We start from the raw sequence: 17645 nt of genomic DNA, 5'->3' as shown, positions 1-17645 counted from the left end.
AATGTCACTAATTATTATTAAACACGTTTTCTGGCGATAAAATGATTCAATGTCAATTTTTCCATTAAGGGGTTGTTTTCACCCCTTAAAAATAAAAACCGGAGTTCGGGTCAATATCACTTTTGAAGTTAAGGGTAAGATAAGCCTAATTCCAAAATCTCATGTAAATCGGTTAATAGTAAAAAATTTCGGAGGTAAAAACCTATTTTACGCTTCAATGACTGCACTATAATAATCAAGTCAAGACAGGTTGCAAAACTTAAATGGAACTCCGCCGGCCATACTCTGCGGCAAAAAGATGAAAGATGAAATAAGCTAATTCTACACTGGCGACCATGGGAAGAGAATGGAAAAAGAGAAAGACCACAGATGAGATTGACGGATGACCTTAAGAGAACGGCAGGAAAGGACCTGATGCAGATCGCTCAGAATAGAGACCAATGGAGATTAGCAGGGAAGGGAAACCAGAAGCCAGGTGCATGGTGCTGACAACAGAAAGCTAATTGAGGAGCTAAAAGCCGATATTGTGATGGGGCAGTCTATCGATGCAACGGCTACGAGATATAGCTTTAAAAATAAGTTCAAAATTAATATACCAGGCAGGGAAGACTGGAAGGAAGGTGTACCCATACAAGCTGCTGCTACCTGGTACACTGATGGCCCAAAAACACCGGAAGGTGTGGGAGCCGGCATAGTAGGCAGGTATAGAAGTCAGGAAAGGCAGGAAAGAACAGTTGCCATCTTCATAGATAGTCAGGCAGCGCTTCAGGCATTCAATTCTGTACAGGTCAATTATAAGCTAGTATGGGATTGTGTGTGCGCCCTAAATAAACTAGGAGACCATGCGGTACGGTAGCCTGGGTACCGGGGCACGAGGGTCATAAGGGCAATGAAAAAGCAGATGAAATGGTCAAACAAGGCTCATCAATGCCATTCGTTGGACCGGAACCCTTCTGCGGCGTTGCAAAGGCAGTTACAAGAACGGCTACAAGAAAGTGGGTAGCTCACAAATCTTTGGAAAGGTGGAGGAATTCACCAGGACAAAGACAGGCGAAACAGCCATTACAGAACATTCGCCAAAATTTACGGCACACCTAATAAGCAAAGACAGGAAAACATTCAAAGCCGTAGTAAGTCTGCTAACAAGGCACTGTAAGCTGAATTAGATTATCAGATGATGACCTGTGCAGATTCTGTCACCTGGAAGAAGAAACAGCAGCGTACATTCTATGTCAGCGTTACACCGCTAAATAGCTACATGGAAGGTTCAGTCTCAAAGTTATTAAACTTGTTAAAAAGGGTCAGTCTAGAGAATGTTATCTAGAACTAGAGGACCACAATAGATCTGAATAGGTCGAAGTAGAATAGGCCAGAAGGCCACCTATTTAAATCTATATATCTAACAGGAAGGGCTATGCCCAGGAATGGGCGTTTAAGGCTGATTAGATAGATAGGTACTTATAGTAGTAAAATTTGGATCTCGCCATTGCTTTAGAAATTCGCGTCTTACAGTGAATCATTTGCACAAGATGGTGCTCCTGCACAGTATTATTGTACAATAAGACGTTACCTAGATGAAGAATATCGTGATAGATGGATTAGACGAGAAGTTTGGATGGAATGACCAGCTTGGTCACCTGATCTCACACCATTAGATTTTTTTATGTGGGGTTACTTGAAGTCTAAGTTTTACGTAACAGCATTCGACAGTATTGACATTCTGAAACAACAAATCGTTGAAAAATGTATAGCAATTTTCACCGACATAGTTGAACGAGTACAAGAGTTTAGCAATAGGATGCATTACTGTCAGGAAGTAAATGAAGAACATTTTGAACACTTAATAATTGAAGATTTATGATTGAAGATGTATTTTCAATACTTTTCAACGAGATATCACTTGCCATAAGGTCCCAGTTAAAATTATCGGTCAAAGTGATTGTGTAACGTTATCTATCACTATTACGTCACCTGCTGTTTAGTTGAGAAGCCTGCGTCTTTTTCTTCCCTCCAAACTTCACTATTGTAAGTATAACCGTTCAAAAGATACGAGCGAATGAGGCGATTTTTGGCTAGCATTGTATATCCAAATCATCTGGTAATTTCTGTAGTTTGATATTGAAAATAAATATTTGTAAATAGTTCTACACCGAGACAAACACTTTAATGAATAAAAACACGAAGACAAAACCTGTCATGAGTGCCGAAAGTTGCTCATATACTAAACAGTTATATATAAAACATCTAGTTCAACAGTAGAAAATAGGTGTACCCAAAAAAATATAACAGAATTTACAGAATATATTAGTGTATCATCTTATGAATCTTCAAGATTTTACCTAGTCGTTGTTTGACAGTCTTCATACCTTTACGAGGTTTAGGTGTTGTGATAGTGCTAGTGGGAGTGGTGGGGGTAGACGTTGAAGGACCGGCAGCAGTGGTGGTATTGCTTGGTTGTAAACGAGCTTCAACTTTTGGTTTTATCTTCCTACGCCTGTACTGTCTTTTAGGAATCTGAAAACAAGGAACTTAAAATAGGCTTTGGACTTTATATGAGAAATATGAGTTTACTCATAAGTAAGCAGTTTAAATGATATCATTTCTTACTCTGTGTTTTGGTTACAATTGGGTTACCATGAACAGTTCGGGTTCCGTCAAGGGTTAGACATCAGAAAGGCCCTCTTTAGTCTTACAGTGTTATTAAATGTAGAAAGTACCCCGCACAAACCTTATGGAAATTAGGTCCCAGTGGATTTAGTTCATACTTTGGGAAAATACTCTTTGAAGCAGTGTGATGAAAAGTTCTTATGGACACAACTCGATCGTATGGAGGATTTTCAAGATATAGAGGCACAAACTCGGAAAATTATAAGATTTACTGGGTATTCCAATTCCCTGAGTTACTGGTTATCTGGCAACATGTAGAAGTTTGGATCGAAGAAAAGTACTAGTAGTCTAGGATTTTTTTCTGGCTATCCAATGGCGACCTTTACTTAGACCTTGACCTTCAACGGACGTCATCTTCTAGAGTTTCGAGGGTTTTTGGCATTAAATTGATATAAACAGATTACTCATGGGCTTTTGGGATCGCTAAACACGAATATGCCAGCAGAATTGACCACCGGAGCACGTGGTAGCCAGGGTCACTACAAGGGACGTCATCTTCTAGAGTTTCGATGGTTTTCGGCATTTAATTGATGCAAATGAATTACTGGAGGTTTTTTGAGGTCGCTAAACACGAATATGCCACCAGACCGACTCCAGGAGCACCTGGTTTCCAAGGTGTATGAAAGGGGCTCCTGGAGTTTCGAGGTTCATCGGTACTACATTAATGCAAACGGATTAGTTATAGGCTTTTGAGGTTGCTGAACACGAATACGTGATCAGCACAGACACAGAAGCCCTTTGTGCCTAAGACAGGATATCTTCTGGAGTTTCGGAGGAATCAAATGGATTACTCTTAGGTATTTGGGGTTGCTGAACATGCATACAATATCAGATCCGACCCACGAATCACATTGTGCCGACGGCACGTAATCTTCTGGAGTTTCGAGGGTTTTAGGCATTAAATTAATAAAAACAGATTACTCATGGCTTTTTGGGGTCGCCCAACGCTAATACGCCATCAGATCCGACCCACGGAGAACCTGTTGCCTAAGGTTATTCATCTTCTCGAGTTTCAAGAGTTTTCGGTATTAAATTGATACAAATAGATTACTCATGGCTTTTTGAAGTTGCTGAACACGAATACGCCATCATAACAGACACCGGAGCACCACCTTACGCCTAAGGCACGTCATCTTCTGGAGTTTCGAGAGTTTTCGGTAATAAATGGATGCAAACGGATTGGTACACACCGAGTACTCGGAGGTTTTCTGAGTTGCTGTTCAAAGAAAGCGTACCAATTTGTTGAAACATTTTTTTTTGCTATTTGTAGAATTTTATTAAAATAACTATGTTGTGCTATTCAATTGTTTTAATTACTTATAAATATAAACTCAATTTATATCTTACAATGTTTTTCGTTCATTTATTTTAAGATCGATTTATTATATTCTATTTTGATAGAAATACTCCAGAGTCTTTTATCTCAGTCATATTCGTGTTCAGCAACCCCAAAAACACAAGAGTAATCCGCTTACATCAATGTAGTACCGAAAACTCTCGAAACCCCAGAAGATGACGTGCCTTAGGTACCAGGTACCCCGGTGTCTGTTCTGATGGCGTATTTGTGTTCAGCAGCCCCAAAAACCCATGAGTAATACCCATCTGCATCAATGTAATGCCGAAACCTGTCGAAACTCCAGAAGAAGACCTGCCATAGGCACCAGGTGCTCCATGGGTGGGCGTATTCACGTTCAGCAACCCCAAAAACCTGTGAGTAATCAGTTTACATTAATTTAGTACCGCAAGTTCTCCATTCTCCAAAGCATGACGTGCCTTAGGCACCAGATACTCTGATGTCTGTTCTGATGGAGTATTCGTGTTCAGCAACTCCAAAAACCTATGAGTAATCCATTTACATCAATGTAGTACCGAAGACCCTCGAAACTCCAGGAGCCCCTTTCATTGACCTTGGAAATCAGGTGCTCCGGGAGTCGGTTCTGGTGGCATTTTCGTGTTTAACTACCTCAAAAACCCTTCAGTAATTCACTTGCATCAATTAAATGCCGAAAACCATCGAAACGTTCCACCAACCACGTCCTCAGGACGTCAATTCTGATGGCATATTTGTTCTTAGCGATTCCAGAAACCCATAAGTAATCTGTTTATATCAATTTAATACAGAAAACCCTCGAAACTCTAAAAGATGACATCCGTTGAAGGTCAAGATCAAAGTAAAGGTCGCGATTGGATAGCCAGGAAAAAATCCTAGACTACTAGTACTCTTATTTAATCCAAACTTCTACATGTTGCCGGATAACCAGTAACTCAGGGTTGGAATACCCGGTAAATCTTGTAATTTTCCGAGTTTGTGCCTATCTTGAAAATCCTCCATACGATCGAGTCGTGCCCACGAGAACTTTTCATCAGGATGCTTCGAAGAGTATTTTCCCAAAGTATGAACGAAATCCACTGGGACCTAATTTCCATAAGGTTTGTGCAGGGTACTTTATTAAAAACTCATTTAAAAATGTAGAAATTAGACAAAAGACGATTATAAGTGTTACATAGATTATAAAAAGGCGTTTGACTGAGTAAAACAAACCAAACTCAATGATCTGCTCACTAGACAAAAGTTAGACCAACGAGATATCAATTTTATTAAATATCTCTTGGAAACATATGACCTCAGTCAAAATAGGCGAAAACTTGTCCAGTAGTGTCCCCATAACAAAAAGAGTGCGCCAGGGATATGTTCGGTCACCTCGTCTCTTCAACTAATATTTAGAAAAGTCTTCCAGAGCGCACTGGAAAACATCAAAGTAAGCCTTAAAGTTAACAGAAGGCTGATGAACAGCATAAGTTATGCCGATGATACTGTCATCCTAGCGGATATCCCGGAAGGGTTTTAATGGTTCTACTCATATTTTGAATACACGGAATCAACTTTTGTTGGAATTTTTTCTAGACGAATAGACGGAATTTGACTGCATATTGTAGAGTCCCTTTCGTTTCCTTTATTCGTCGTCTCCTTGCCTTATAAACTGCAAAACTCAGATATTAACGATGTTATCAAAAAGTGTTCCAGGAGAATTTTCAGATTTATTTTTTAGATCTGCGCCTTCTCATTTCTCTCTAATAGATGTCGCTACCGCTACAGCGTCCGACACGCAGAACTATTTTTATCTTCTTCTTCTTTACGTGCCATCTCCGTGACGAAGGTTGCCAATCATCATTGCTATTCTCACTTTTGATACTACAGCCCGAAAGAGTTCAGTTGAGCTGCATCCAAACCATTCTTTGCGATTTCTCAGCCAGGACATTTTTCTCCTATCTATGCTGCGCCTTCCTTGAATCTTTCCCTGCATAATTAATTTTAGGAGTTCATATCTGTCACCACGTGTTATATGACCCAAGTATTGAGTTTTCTTATTTTGATGGAATCCAGTATTTCCCTACTGTTCTGTATTCTCCTTAGTACTTCCTCATTGGTTATTCTGTCTGTCCAGGAGATTCTCAGCATTCTTCGATACGTCCACATCTCAAATGCTTCCAATCTATTGTTTATTAAGAGTCCATGTCTCCACACCATACAAAAGAACAGAAAATACATAACATTTTAGTACTCGCTTTCTAAGATTTAGGCTGAGGTCTCTACTACATAATATTTGTTTCATATTAGTGAATGCACTTCTAGCCTTTTCTATTCTAATTCGTATCTCTTTGGTATAATCGTTTGTTTCACTAATGTTTATCCCTAAATAATTATAATTCTGAACTCGTTCTATCGTCTTATTATTTACGTGTAGATTGATGTTTCTAATATTTTTCTTTGACATAACCATGAATTTTGTTTTTTTTTTTATGTTTAGTGACAGACCAAATTCTTCACTCGTTGCAACAACCTTATCTAAAATTCTTTGTAGATTTGTAATAGTTTCTGCTATTAGTATTGTGTCATCGGCGTATCTAATTTCACATATGGGTAGGCCATTTATTTGTATGCCTGCTACTTCATCTTCTAATGCTTTTTTGAATATTTCTTCTGAGTATGCATTAAACAGTGATGGCGACAAGATGCAGCCCTGTCTAACTCCTCTTTTGATTTTTATTTTATTGGTGTTTTAATTATTTATTCTTACGACAGCTTCTTGTTCATAATACAGATTATTTATTATTCTTATATCCCGTGTGTCGATATTCTTTGTTCTCAATAGTTTTATTAACGGATTATGTTTCACCGCATCGAATGCCTTGTTATAATCTACGAAGCAGACATAGATGTCCTGGTTTACATCTAAACATCTCTGTATTAGCACATTTAATGCAAATAATGCTTCTCTGGTTCCTTGAGCATTTCTAAATCCGAACCGAGTTTGTCCAATTTCTTGTTCTAACTTTTTGTATATTCTACGATGAATATTCTTTAGAAATACTTGAGTATGTGGCACATTAGATTGATGGTACGGTGTTCGCAACGTTGTCTGGCATTTCTCTTTTTCGGTATAGTCAAGAATGTTGATAGAAGCCATTCTTTAGGTAATATACCTGTTCTGTATATGATATTAAATAATTCGACAAATACATGTATATTGCAGTCGGCTATAAGTAGCAATATTTCTGTCGGTATTTCGTCCGGTCCTACAGGTTTCCCAGTTTTTATTTCTTTAATGGTGTGTTTTAATTCACTTTCTGTTACTTCTAGTCCACTATTTTTTATAATTCTGCTTAAATAGGCAGCTTGGGTTCGTTTCGATTCAGATGTGTTCATGTGTCTGCACTGAAGACGTCTGGAGACACAGAAACATACGTGTGGGGATGGTGGATCATTTCTGAACCGAAATGAAACATAAGCCATAATTTATTTCAATTATTCTAATTGTTTAAAAAGTAGTAAACTTTGTATCTAGGGCTTTTCGTTGTTTCCTCGTAATACGAGAGATGTCGCTAGATTGCGTCTCAAAAGGTGGAATCATTGTATCACGATGGTTTCCCTTAAATAGGCAGATTGTTGATATTTCTTTCAGAGTTGTGACTGCATAGCTTCACTGAAGATGCATGAGGATGCTGAAATAGCTATATGGAGATGGTGGTCCAACTCTGAATCAAATATAAACAAAAACTGCCTTTGTCTTTTTCATTTTTACTCAGTTTTGAGTATTTAGAAACTGTCTTTCGGTCCTTTTCCTAGACGAAGAGAAGGTAAATGCGTGGCCTAAGTGTCCTCTATTTGCTTTCTCCTATTTTCGTCGTCTCTGTGTTTATATATTGTAAAAGCCGGAGATACAGGATGCAGCCAGAAAGCAGTTTATTAACGAAAAGTCTTAGATTTAAAATATTGTTTATTATATTTTTATTTCAATTATCAAAATGTAAAGACTGAAAAAGTTTTGTACACACTTATGACAACAGGTAAAAGGGGGAGAAGTGTACTTTTGAAGTGTGTAAAATTAATAATTCTTAGCTGAGCGCTTTCGGCTTATAAAGCCATCTTCGGAGCTATGGTCAAAAAGGTCAAAATACCACTATGAAGAGAGATGGGTTCCATTTATGATATGAAATACTTCTGTTTCTTATGCAGTTTTTTATTGGTTGGAAAAACCTTGTCTGTCTGTTTAAAAAATTGTTCAATTTGCTGCTGGTTGTTTTTGTATCCAGAAAAGTTAAACATCAAGAACGAGCACAAAGGACTTTCACACGAAAATTACATTATATATAAAACGATTGTTGATTGTTTTAAACGATCTAATTGTTTAAAAAGTAGTAAACTTTGTATCTAGGGCTTTTCGTTGTTTTCCTCGTAATACGAGAGATGTCGCTAGATTGCGTCTCAAAAGGTGGAATCATTGTATCGCGATGGTTTCCCTTAAATAGGCATATTGTTGATATTTCTCTCAGAGTTGTGACTGCATAGCTTCACTGAGGATGCATGAGGATGCTGAAATAGCTATATGGAGATGGTGGTCCAACTCTGAATCAAATATAAACAAAAACTGCCTTTATCTTTTTCATTTTTACTCAGTTTTGAGTATTTAGAAACTGTCTTTCGGTCCTTTTCCTAGAAGAAGAGAAGGTAAATGCGTGGCCTAAGTGTCCTCTATTTCCTTTCTCCTATTTTCGTCGTCTCTGTGCTTATATATTGTAAAAGCCGGAGATACAGGATGCAGCCAGAAAGCAGTTTATTAACGAAAAGTCTTAGATTTAAAATATTGTTTATTATATTTTTATTTCAATTATTCTAATTGTTTAAAAAGTAGTAAACTTTGTATCTAGGGCTTTTCGTTGTTTTCCTCGTAATACGAGAGATGTCGCTAGATTGCGTCTCAAAAGGTGGAATCATTGTATCGCGATGGTTTCCCTTAAATAGGCAGATTGTTGATATTTCTCTCAGAGTTGTGACTGCATAGCTTCACTGAGGATGCATGAGGATGCTGAAATAGCTATATGGAGATGGTGGTCCAACTCTGAATCAAATATAAACAAAAACTGCCTTTATCTTTTTTAAACATAAGCTGTTTGTAACACAAGCTGTTTTTAAAAAATTAATGATACATACTTTGATTCTCTCTGGAATATCTAGTATTCTTCTAGCTGCCGCTGCTTCAAGAACTTTTTCAACGGATTGCTTTTTAGTTCCTTCTCTCGCAGGTCGATTCATTTTAGGAAGTAACGGTCCAACTCGTGCTTTTGGATTCCATGCTTCGTCTACTTTGGACCTACCTCTCGGTTTGAAGATGTGCACATCTTCATCATCTGAGTTATCTAAAGAAGGATAAACTGAAAGAAAAAATGCATTATTAAAGGAAAACCAAAATATTGTCTGTATTTGTTATTAATATTTTGAAAAAAGTATTTCCTTACTATAATCCTCGTCTTGATGTACATTACTAACATTTTCTTCAATTGGGCTTTGTATATATTTTTTTCTTTGGGATTTATTTATTGGCCACGTCTGACTAATAGAGAGCATACCGGCAATGGCTTCTTGGGTTGAAGGGGATGCTCCGCCAACTGGCGGCCTGCTAAAACAGTATACACAATTTTTTTACAAATATAAATACATGGTACATTGTAGCAATAGATATCGACGTAGTCTGTATTAAAGTTTTTTTTGCAGATTTCATAACATTCTTCCAAGAACTGTATCATACGCCTTGGGCAGATCAACCAACATATGGTAAGGTACACCATCCCTGACACAGAGGTTGGTTTTTTTGTAGCTTCCATAGCATTTTTTAAGAACTGTATCATACGCATTGTACAGATCAACCAACAGAAGGTGAATTCCCATATTGGTATTTGATAGTTATTCAACCCAGAGTTGTTTCAAGCGAAAGATATCATACTCTGATACTTTTTTGTCTTCAAGAAAAGTATTTGAAACTTGGTACAGAGTTTCGTCTTGATGTCTTTTTGAGTAAGTCTTCTGCTCCTATTCTTCTAGTTTTTTTTCTTACAGGAGAGGTTCTATATTCTTGAAAATTGATGCACAGGTTCCTCATATGTGGAAGGAACTTTATAACGCGTGCTGCAAAAACTGCAAAATTCCAAAATTATGGAGAAAATCTAAAGTAATAGCCTTGTTAAAACCAGGAAAGGACCCAGAAAATCCCAGTAGCTACAGACCTATTTCGCTGTTGTGTCGCTTTTTCAAACTATATGAGAGACTCATCCTCGCAAGAATAGAAAAAAATGTCGACAAGCACCTCATCCCACAACAAAGAGGATTCAGATTGGTATCTCTTGCAAATCTTGCACCGGTCAAGTACTCGCACTAACAGAACACACTGAAGAGGGCTTTGAAGAAAAACTTATAACAGGTGCTGCTTTCGTAGATTTGACACCAGCCTATGACACAGTAAGGCAGCCATCTGGTTAATGTCGTATATTTCTTACTGCAAAACAGACGTTTTTCGTTATGCTGGAGGGCAAAGTAAGTAGGTGGAGTTCAAAAGAACGGCCTCCCACAGGGACGTGTTTTAGCGCCAATGCTCTTCAATATATACACAAACGACAAACCTACGCCGACTGAAACCAAGCATTTCCTCTATGCTGACGATCTCGCAATATGTGCTCAAGGAAATAGCCTTGAAGAAGTGGAGGAGAAAAGCGAAACTGCCTTAAAAACAATGACACAGCACTATCTGCAGAATTTGCTGAGACCCAATCCCTCTAAAACCCTAGTCGACACCTTCCACCTTGCGAAAACTCCAAATTTTGTTGAATGGTAAAACACCCGAACACACAGACCAACCTATATATCTGGGAGTAACTCTGGACCGGTCAACCCTAGAGATATATCTCGTATATCTGAATTTCCAGTTCAGTTCAAAGTTGACCTTCGTACGGAACAGAAGCGCAGTTAAGAATAACGAATATTTTATACGCACAGTATTGTGCGTGTATCTCGAAAAAGAAGTGCGCAAATTCAAGTCTGCAAAATGGAGGATATTCGTGGAGCCATATTTAATAATAGCCGATGATATCAAAATATGTGTATATGTGTTATATTTAGTAGATTTTAAGTTGAAATTAAGTAATAAGAAAGTAAATATTTTGAAAAAATTAAATTTTCAGATTGCCAAATAGTTGCGATGTATTCCATCGAATTCCAAGATGTTACTGCAATCATCTTTTAGCTTATATTTCTCTCTTTAAGATTCAAAAAAAATTAGCTGCCACTATCTGTCCCTTTGGTTTTGCGAGAATTTTTTGTACAAGCGCTCTGCGCTATGATTTTCAATATGAAACGTTAACAACGCAGAATAAACAGATCGTGCCGCAGCATTCAGGTAGTTGTTATGACTGTAGATCTTTAGTTATTTCAGTATTATAGGGTAAAATCTTAGATAAAAGGGTCAGGTACAGTATTTTTGAAAAATAAAGTAAAAATTAATTTTGACTTTCATATAATTAATAATCGAATTTAACGTTGGAATAAAAAAATGACGCATTGCATCCGCCATTTTGTTTTTTGAAATTTCGATTTCGGATTCGTAATCAGCAACCTCAAAATTCACCGGATATCAAATTTCGACGGTATTACATATATTTTAAAATACATAAACCCGCCATATTACATCCGCAATTTTTTTGCAATTTAGACTTCGGATTACTAATTAGCGACCTTAAAATCCCCTGGATGCCTAATTTCATGCAAATCAAAAAACGCTTTCATATTTTGGCCATCTTTTCGGGTTTTTGGACCACTGTGCGATGGTTTGTATGAACTCTCATTCTGAATTTTGTAATACAAAAATGTGAAAAACTCGGAAGTTGATGATTATCGGCAAATATTCGAGCTAAATGTTTCTCAGAATTACTACTAATGGACAAAATATTATATTGAAATCAGATATAGAGAAAAAAGTACTTACGGTACCGATAAGGCAGAAGCCTGTATAAGAGATTCTATTCCATTCGATCCATCTCCATCTGAGGTAACTGTTGTAGGATGCTTGTTCTTTTTAGAACCCGGGGCCCGCGCCTTTCCTTTCTTAGGATTTTTCTGTGGAGTTTCATCAATCATGAAATTAAAGCAGTCTTCATCTCTATCACTATCATCGTGAAAGTCATAAATATCCTGAGCACCAGGATCATCTCTAAACATAAAATCTGTAGGTGGTGCCGCAGAAACAGGTTGGGGGATCATGTCTTTTGCACTGTAAGAACAATATCAATGACAATCGAAATATTTCTCAAAAATAATTAAACATATTACCCTAATTTAAATTTTAATACAGTTCCACCTCTATGTATGGCCACAGTTTCTATCGGCCTCGTCCTAGACACATTTAACCATTCTTCATTATTCAAGGTCTTTGTTGGATCGATCACAGGAATCTCTTCTGAAGAAGTTCCAGAAGATCTTTCATATGGATACATAGCTACTTTGGGGAGGGTTAATTTTAAAGGGCTTTGACGGGAATACTTTGGGGCCGACGTAGGGGTTTGTGGCAGTTCACTAAGTGGCATAAACTAAAACAGATGAGAAAATAAAATCAATGGGAAAACCCCAATAGATGGCTGTATACCATAGTTTAAAAAACTCATACAGAAGTAAAAACTTCAAATTGTATTCTGGTATAAAATCGTTTATTAAAAACTATCTAAAATGTCATCCAAATGGATTGCAAAACGTTTTCGTTCTAATTCAGAACATCTTCAGTGCCTAGAATGAAGTATTTCCACGTTAGATTAAAGCAAAAAAGTTAAAATTGTGACTGTTAGAAAGAAAAAACATGTGGGAATACTTACATTCTGCTGAGTAGTTTGAAACTAGCACACTATTTAAAGTGGTAACGCCATAATATATGGTTTACGTATTATATATTAATAGAATATGGTGACTACAAGTCAATGTTGTTAGATTTAATATAATACATGCTCAAAGGGCAACATGCTTTCGAGCAGGGAAGCATGTTGCCCTTTGAGCATGTATTATATTAAATCTAACAACATCGACTTGTAGTCACCATATTCTATTAATATATAATATGTAAACCATATATTATGGGGTTACCACTTTAAATAGTGTGCTAGTTTCAAACTACGCAGCAGAATGTAAGTATTCCCACATGTTTTTTCTTTCTAACAGTCACAATTTTAACTTTTTTGCTTTAATCTAACGTGGAAATACTTCATTCTAGGCACTGAAGATGTTCTGAATTAGAACGAAAACGTTTTGCAATCCATTTGGATGACATTTTAGATAGTTTTTAATAAACGATTTTATACCAGAAAACAATTTGAAGTTTTTACTTCTGTATGAGATGAGAAAATCTAATCATATCGATGGTTAAGAGCACAGATATAGTATGTCCACTTTTTGCTGATTTTAAGATAACATAAAAATATTCAGTAGGGTCATATGAATGTTCTGCATAATTATTGTAAGTCCAGAATGATTGTAAATGGGTTAAACGGCCTTGCCAAAATATAGTATTTCCCATTTGTACTAAAAACCGACTTGCACAGATATTTTATGTCCGTTTGGAAGTGCACAAACATAGTATGTTTTGGGACATACAATGTTAGTGCTCACGCGATCAAACTTATCATGGCTGTAAATATTATTTGACCGGACATGCAGTAACATGCGCCTTATGTTGTATGTCCATACACATTTTCAAAAAAAATATTTTTCAACCCAATAGTACATAATATTTTAAAAAATATCAACATTAAGCTAATAATGATACCCGAACTTATTACCCAAACATAATAGGTTTGTTCCAACATGAACTTTTGGACGGCCCAGAAACCGTCACGAAACTACTTGTACCGTTTGTTGTGCGCATGTTCGTAATTGTATCGCCCAGTTATCGTCCCATGACGGTAATCATATATTTGTCATTTTTGTTGGTGACAGCTTGTGTGCTTTTAGTCGATCAAAGGCTCAAAAAATTTAAAGAATTAAATCCTAGTGCTTAAGTCAGTCCAACCAGCACATTATGCATTTGCCCGATTACTGAAATGATCATCACGAAACCGTCACCGAAAGATCACAATTCTTGTTGGAACAGTGGGAAGGACGATCCGATGACGATCATATTTTTGTTGGGACGGATTTTCTTTACTGCGCAGGAGAGTTACCGTTTCGTGACGGTTCTCGGTCGTGTTGGAACAAACCTTATGATATATCGGTATATCAGCAGTATCAAACAAAAAGTAACGCGAAAACTTCAAAACGTTCTCCTCAACAATTAAGATATTTGGACATACTATATCTGCGCTCTTAACCATCGATATATACTGAGTGGACCAGAAGTCTGGCAGAGCCTAATTATCTCTTAAATGGATGGTACGAATTGTACAAAAACCGGGACATGCCTATCCTTTTTGAGGAAACTAGACGAGTAAAATATGGCATTCAAACAGGTAGAGCAAAAACTGTTATAAATTAGAATAGTATTTAGAGCAGAGTTTCGTTGAAGATACATTTATATTCATTACTAGCTGACCCGGCAGACTTCGTACTGCCTCAATAGATAAAAACAAACTTTTGTATACACTAAACTTAAAATAAACAAGAGGAATTCGTAATTAATAAACCAAAAATGCTCGATGTGAATGAGGTTTTATTATTATTTTTAATTAAATACACATATTTAGTTAGAAGTAACAAAATAAAGTTTGTAGTGCAACAGTTAAAGTTTTACATTTCTTTATCTTATAATGAATATTTTATCTACATTGATTTTATCACATTCAAAACAACCCTGTATTTGTAATTGGGTTCGGGGTTGTCCAACTATATAGGTGTTGATTAATCAAAAAATTAAATTTAAATTAAATATCATTAAATAAAATGAAATAAAATTAAATAAAACTGAATAAAATATAAAAATAATAAATTTAAAAAAATGATAAAAGTAAATAAAATGAAACAAAATAAAATAAACGAAAATAAATAAAATACTTAAATTAAAAAAAAATGAAACAAAATTAATTAAAATTAAATAAAATTTTATAATTTGCTGCTTGTTCTTATCGTGTGCTCAGAACTTTTCTCCGGTTTGCCGTTCGTCACAAAAGTTCGGTTTAGAGATATTTTTTGAAAATTTCGAAAAATTTAAAAATTCGCATTTTCCCAATTTAAGTCCAAAAGTTAAACAGTTGCACTTTTCTTCGATGAAATTTGTTGCTCGTTCTTCTTCTGTCCTCAGAATATTTCTGCAGCTTAAGATATTGTAATTCGGAGGACACAGATTGCGCTAGAGTGCTAGAGAAAAAATGTACGGTTCTGCTCGGAATTCAGCAAGGAGTATGCTTACTTAATTTCGTACTTTTCACGTGATTATTGTGAGAGTATGAAGTCATGGGTAACCCCCTTATGAGGTACGGGTATGAAATATAGATAACAACCTGCTCCCAGTCTGGTCGAATATACCTGCCAAATTTCATAAAAATCGGTCAAGTCGCTTCGGAGAAGCATGGCAACAAACACTGTAAAAAGAGCATTTTATACATATATAGATGTAAAATTTTTGGTGGCTACTAAAATGACTATATAAAACCGTATAAACCTGCCCTGAATTTCCACAAATAATTCAACATCAAAATTAGCCAAATCGGTCCAGCCATTCTCGAGTTTTAGCGAGACTAACGAACAACAATTGATTTTTATATACAAGATTTCGTTACACTCACCGGCACGAAAAATGGGCACCCCGCAAAATGGGGGGCCGCTTTTGATGACTCGTATTTCCTAAACCTGTTGTTCGATTTAAGTGATTTTTTTTAATATGTTATAGCCTTGTTCTTTATCAATATAGCTGTAATAATATTGTTGCTAGACAGGTAAATTTTCATTGTATACCGGGTGTACCAATCAAACTGTGTTTTTTCTAAAAGTTCGGAACACCCTGTGGAATATTCTAGCAATTATAAAATTCTGAAATTAAAACCCAACTATAGCCTCAGATTTTCTTAACATTTTGCTTTTTGATTTATTCGCTTGTGTGGAATGATAAAAAAGTTAGGTACTTTAACAACTAGCCATGTTCTTCATCAATACAGGGTGTTTCTAAATAAGTGCGACAAACTTTAAGGGGTAATTCTACATGAAAAAATAATGACCGTTTGCTTTGTAAATATATGTTCGTAAATGCTTGGTTTCCGAGATACGGGTTGTTGAATTTTTTCTTACAAACTGACGATTTGTTTATTGCTTTAAAACCGGTTGAGATATGCAAATGAAATTTGGTATGTTTTAAGAGGTAGTTATTGCGCATTTTTGGGCGCACAATTAAAAATTTTATATTCACCATTGGCGTGCATACGGGTAACATGACTGGGTAGTATAACCCGTATGCACGCCAATGGTGAATATAAAATTTTTAATTGTATGTCAAAAAGTGCTTAATAACTACCTCTTAAAACATGCAAAAACCAAATTTCATTTGTATACCTCAACCGGTTTTAGAATAAATAAATCGTCAATTTGTACGAAAAAATTAAACATCCCGTATCTCGGAAACGAAGCATTTGCGTACATATGTTTATAAAGCAAACGGTCATTATTTTTTCATGCAGAATTACCCCTTAAAGTTTGTCGCACTTATTTAGAAACACCCTGAATTGATGAAGTACAGGGCTAGTTGTTAAAGTACCTAACTTTTTTATCATCCCACATAAGCGAATGAATCAAAAAACAGAATTTTAGGAAAACCTGAGGCTATAGTTGGGTTTTAATTTCAGAATTTTATAAATGCTAGAATATTCCACAGGGTGTTCCGAACTTTTAGAAAAAAACACAGTTTGATTGGTACACCCGGTATACAATGAAAATTTACCTGTCGAGCAAAAATATTATCACAGCGATATTGTTAAAGAACAAGGCTATAATATATTAAAAAAATCACTTAAATTGGACACCAGAACAGGTTTAGGAAATACTAGCCATCAAAAATGACCCATTTTGTGGGGTGCCCGTTTTTCGTGCCGGTGAGTGTATATTCTCATGCAGAGCTGTACAAGTAAATGATGTAGGGCATTCTTCAATCGTGTTTGTATAACATGAGAATTCATTTACACCCTACAAAATCTAGTTGTTGCATGAATTAAATGAAGATAACTACGACCGATGATTACAATTTAGTGAGGTAATGATAAATAAAATTGTAACTGACGAGAACTGCATTAACAAGATATTGAAAATTAAAGGTATTGAATAGGCACCGAATACGTAAAAACGGTTATATTGGGTACTCGGTTAATTGGGCCTTTTCTTATAGAATGGAATTTAACAAGCGATAATTATGAAATCCTACTTCGAAATGAGTGATACCTGCCTTAAAAAGCAAGTTTGGAGCCAATTTTAATGAGATATGGTTTCAACAAGACGAAGCTCCAACTCAATTTGGTGGAAATGTTTGGCGTTATGTAGATCAGACATTTCCTCGGACAATATATCGATAGAATAGGTAGTACTAAATGGCCTCCTCGTTTACCCGATTTGAATCCTAAAGATTATTTTTATTGGGGATACTTGAAAAGTAGAGTTTGTAAAACTAAACGAGCGGAAAGTGTTGCAGAGC

General features: G+C 36.2%; 1 protein-coding gene across 2 annotated transcripts in view; it reads right to left on the bottom strand.

The window, feature by feature from the left end:
• Positions 1-2287: 2287 nt before the first annotated feature.
• LOC114330738 (lysine-specific demethylase 7B-like) overlaps positions 2288-17645 on the bottom strand; it is a 59433-nt gene continuing 44075 nt past the window's right edge. Inside the window, exons 8-12 of one of the 2 annotated variants that reach the window (XM_028280151.2) lie at positions 12326-12582; positions 11982-12266; positions 9466-9626; positions 9161-9381; positions 2288-2514 (exon numbers count right to left, since the gene is read on the bottom strand). In XM_028280151.2, coding sequence (XP_028135952.1) covers positions 2305-2514; positions 9161-9381; positions 9466-9626; positions 11982-12266; positions 12326-12582 — 1134 coding nt within the window. In that variant the 3' untranslated portion in view covers positions 2288-2304. The remainder of the gene's footprint in view (positions 2515-9160; positions 9382-9465; positions 9627-11981; positions 12267-12325; positions 12583-17645) is intronic. The other variant, XM_028280152.2, reaches the window with a different exon arrangement.

This window comes from Diabrotica virgifera, chromosome 10, assembly GCF_917563875.1.
Source record: "Diabrotica virgifera virgifera chromosome 10, PGI_DIABVI_V3a".
In the NCBI taxonomy this organism is placed as follows: Eukaryota; Metazoa; Arthropoda; class Insecta; order Coleoptera; family Chrysomelidae; genus Diabrotica; species Diabrotica virgifera.
Note: the sequence above shows the minus strand (reverse complement) of the source record. Positions and strands in the feature narration are given on the sequence as shown.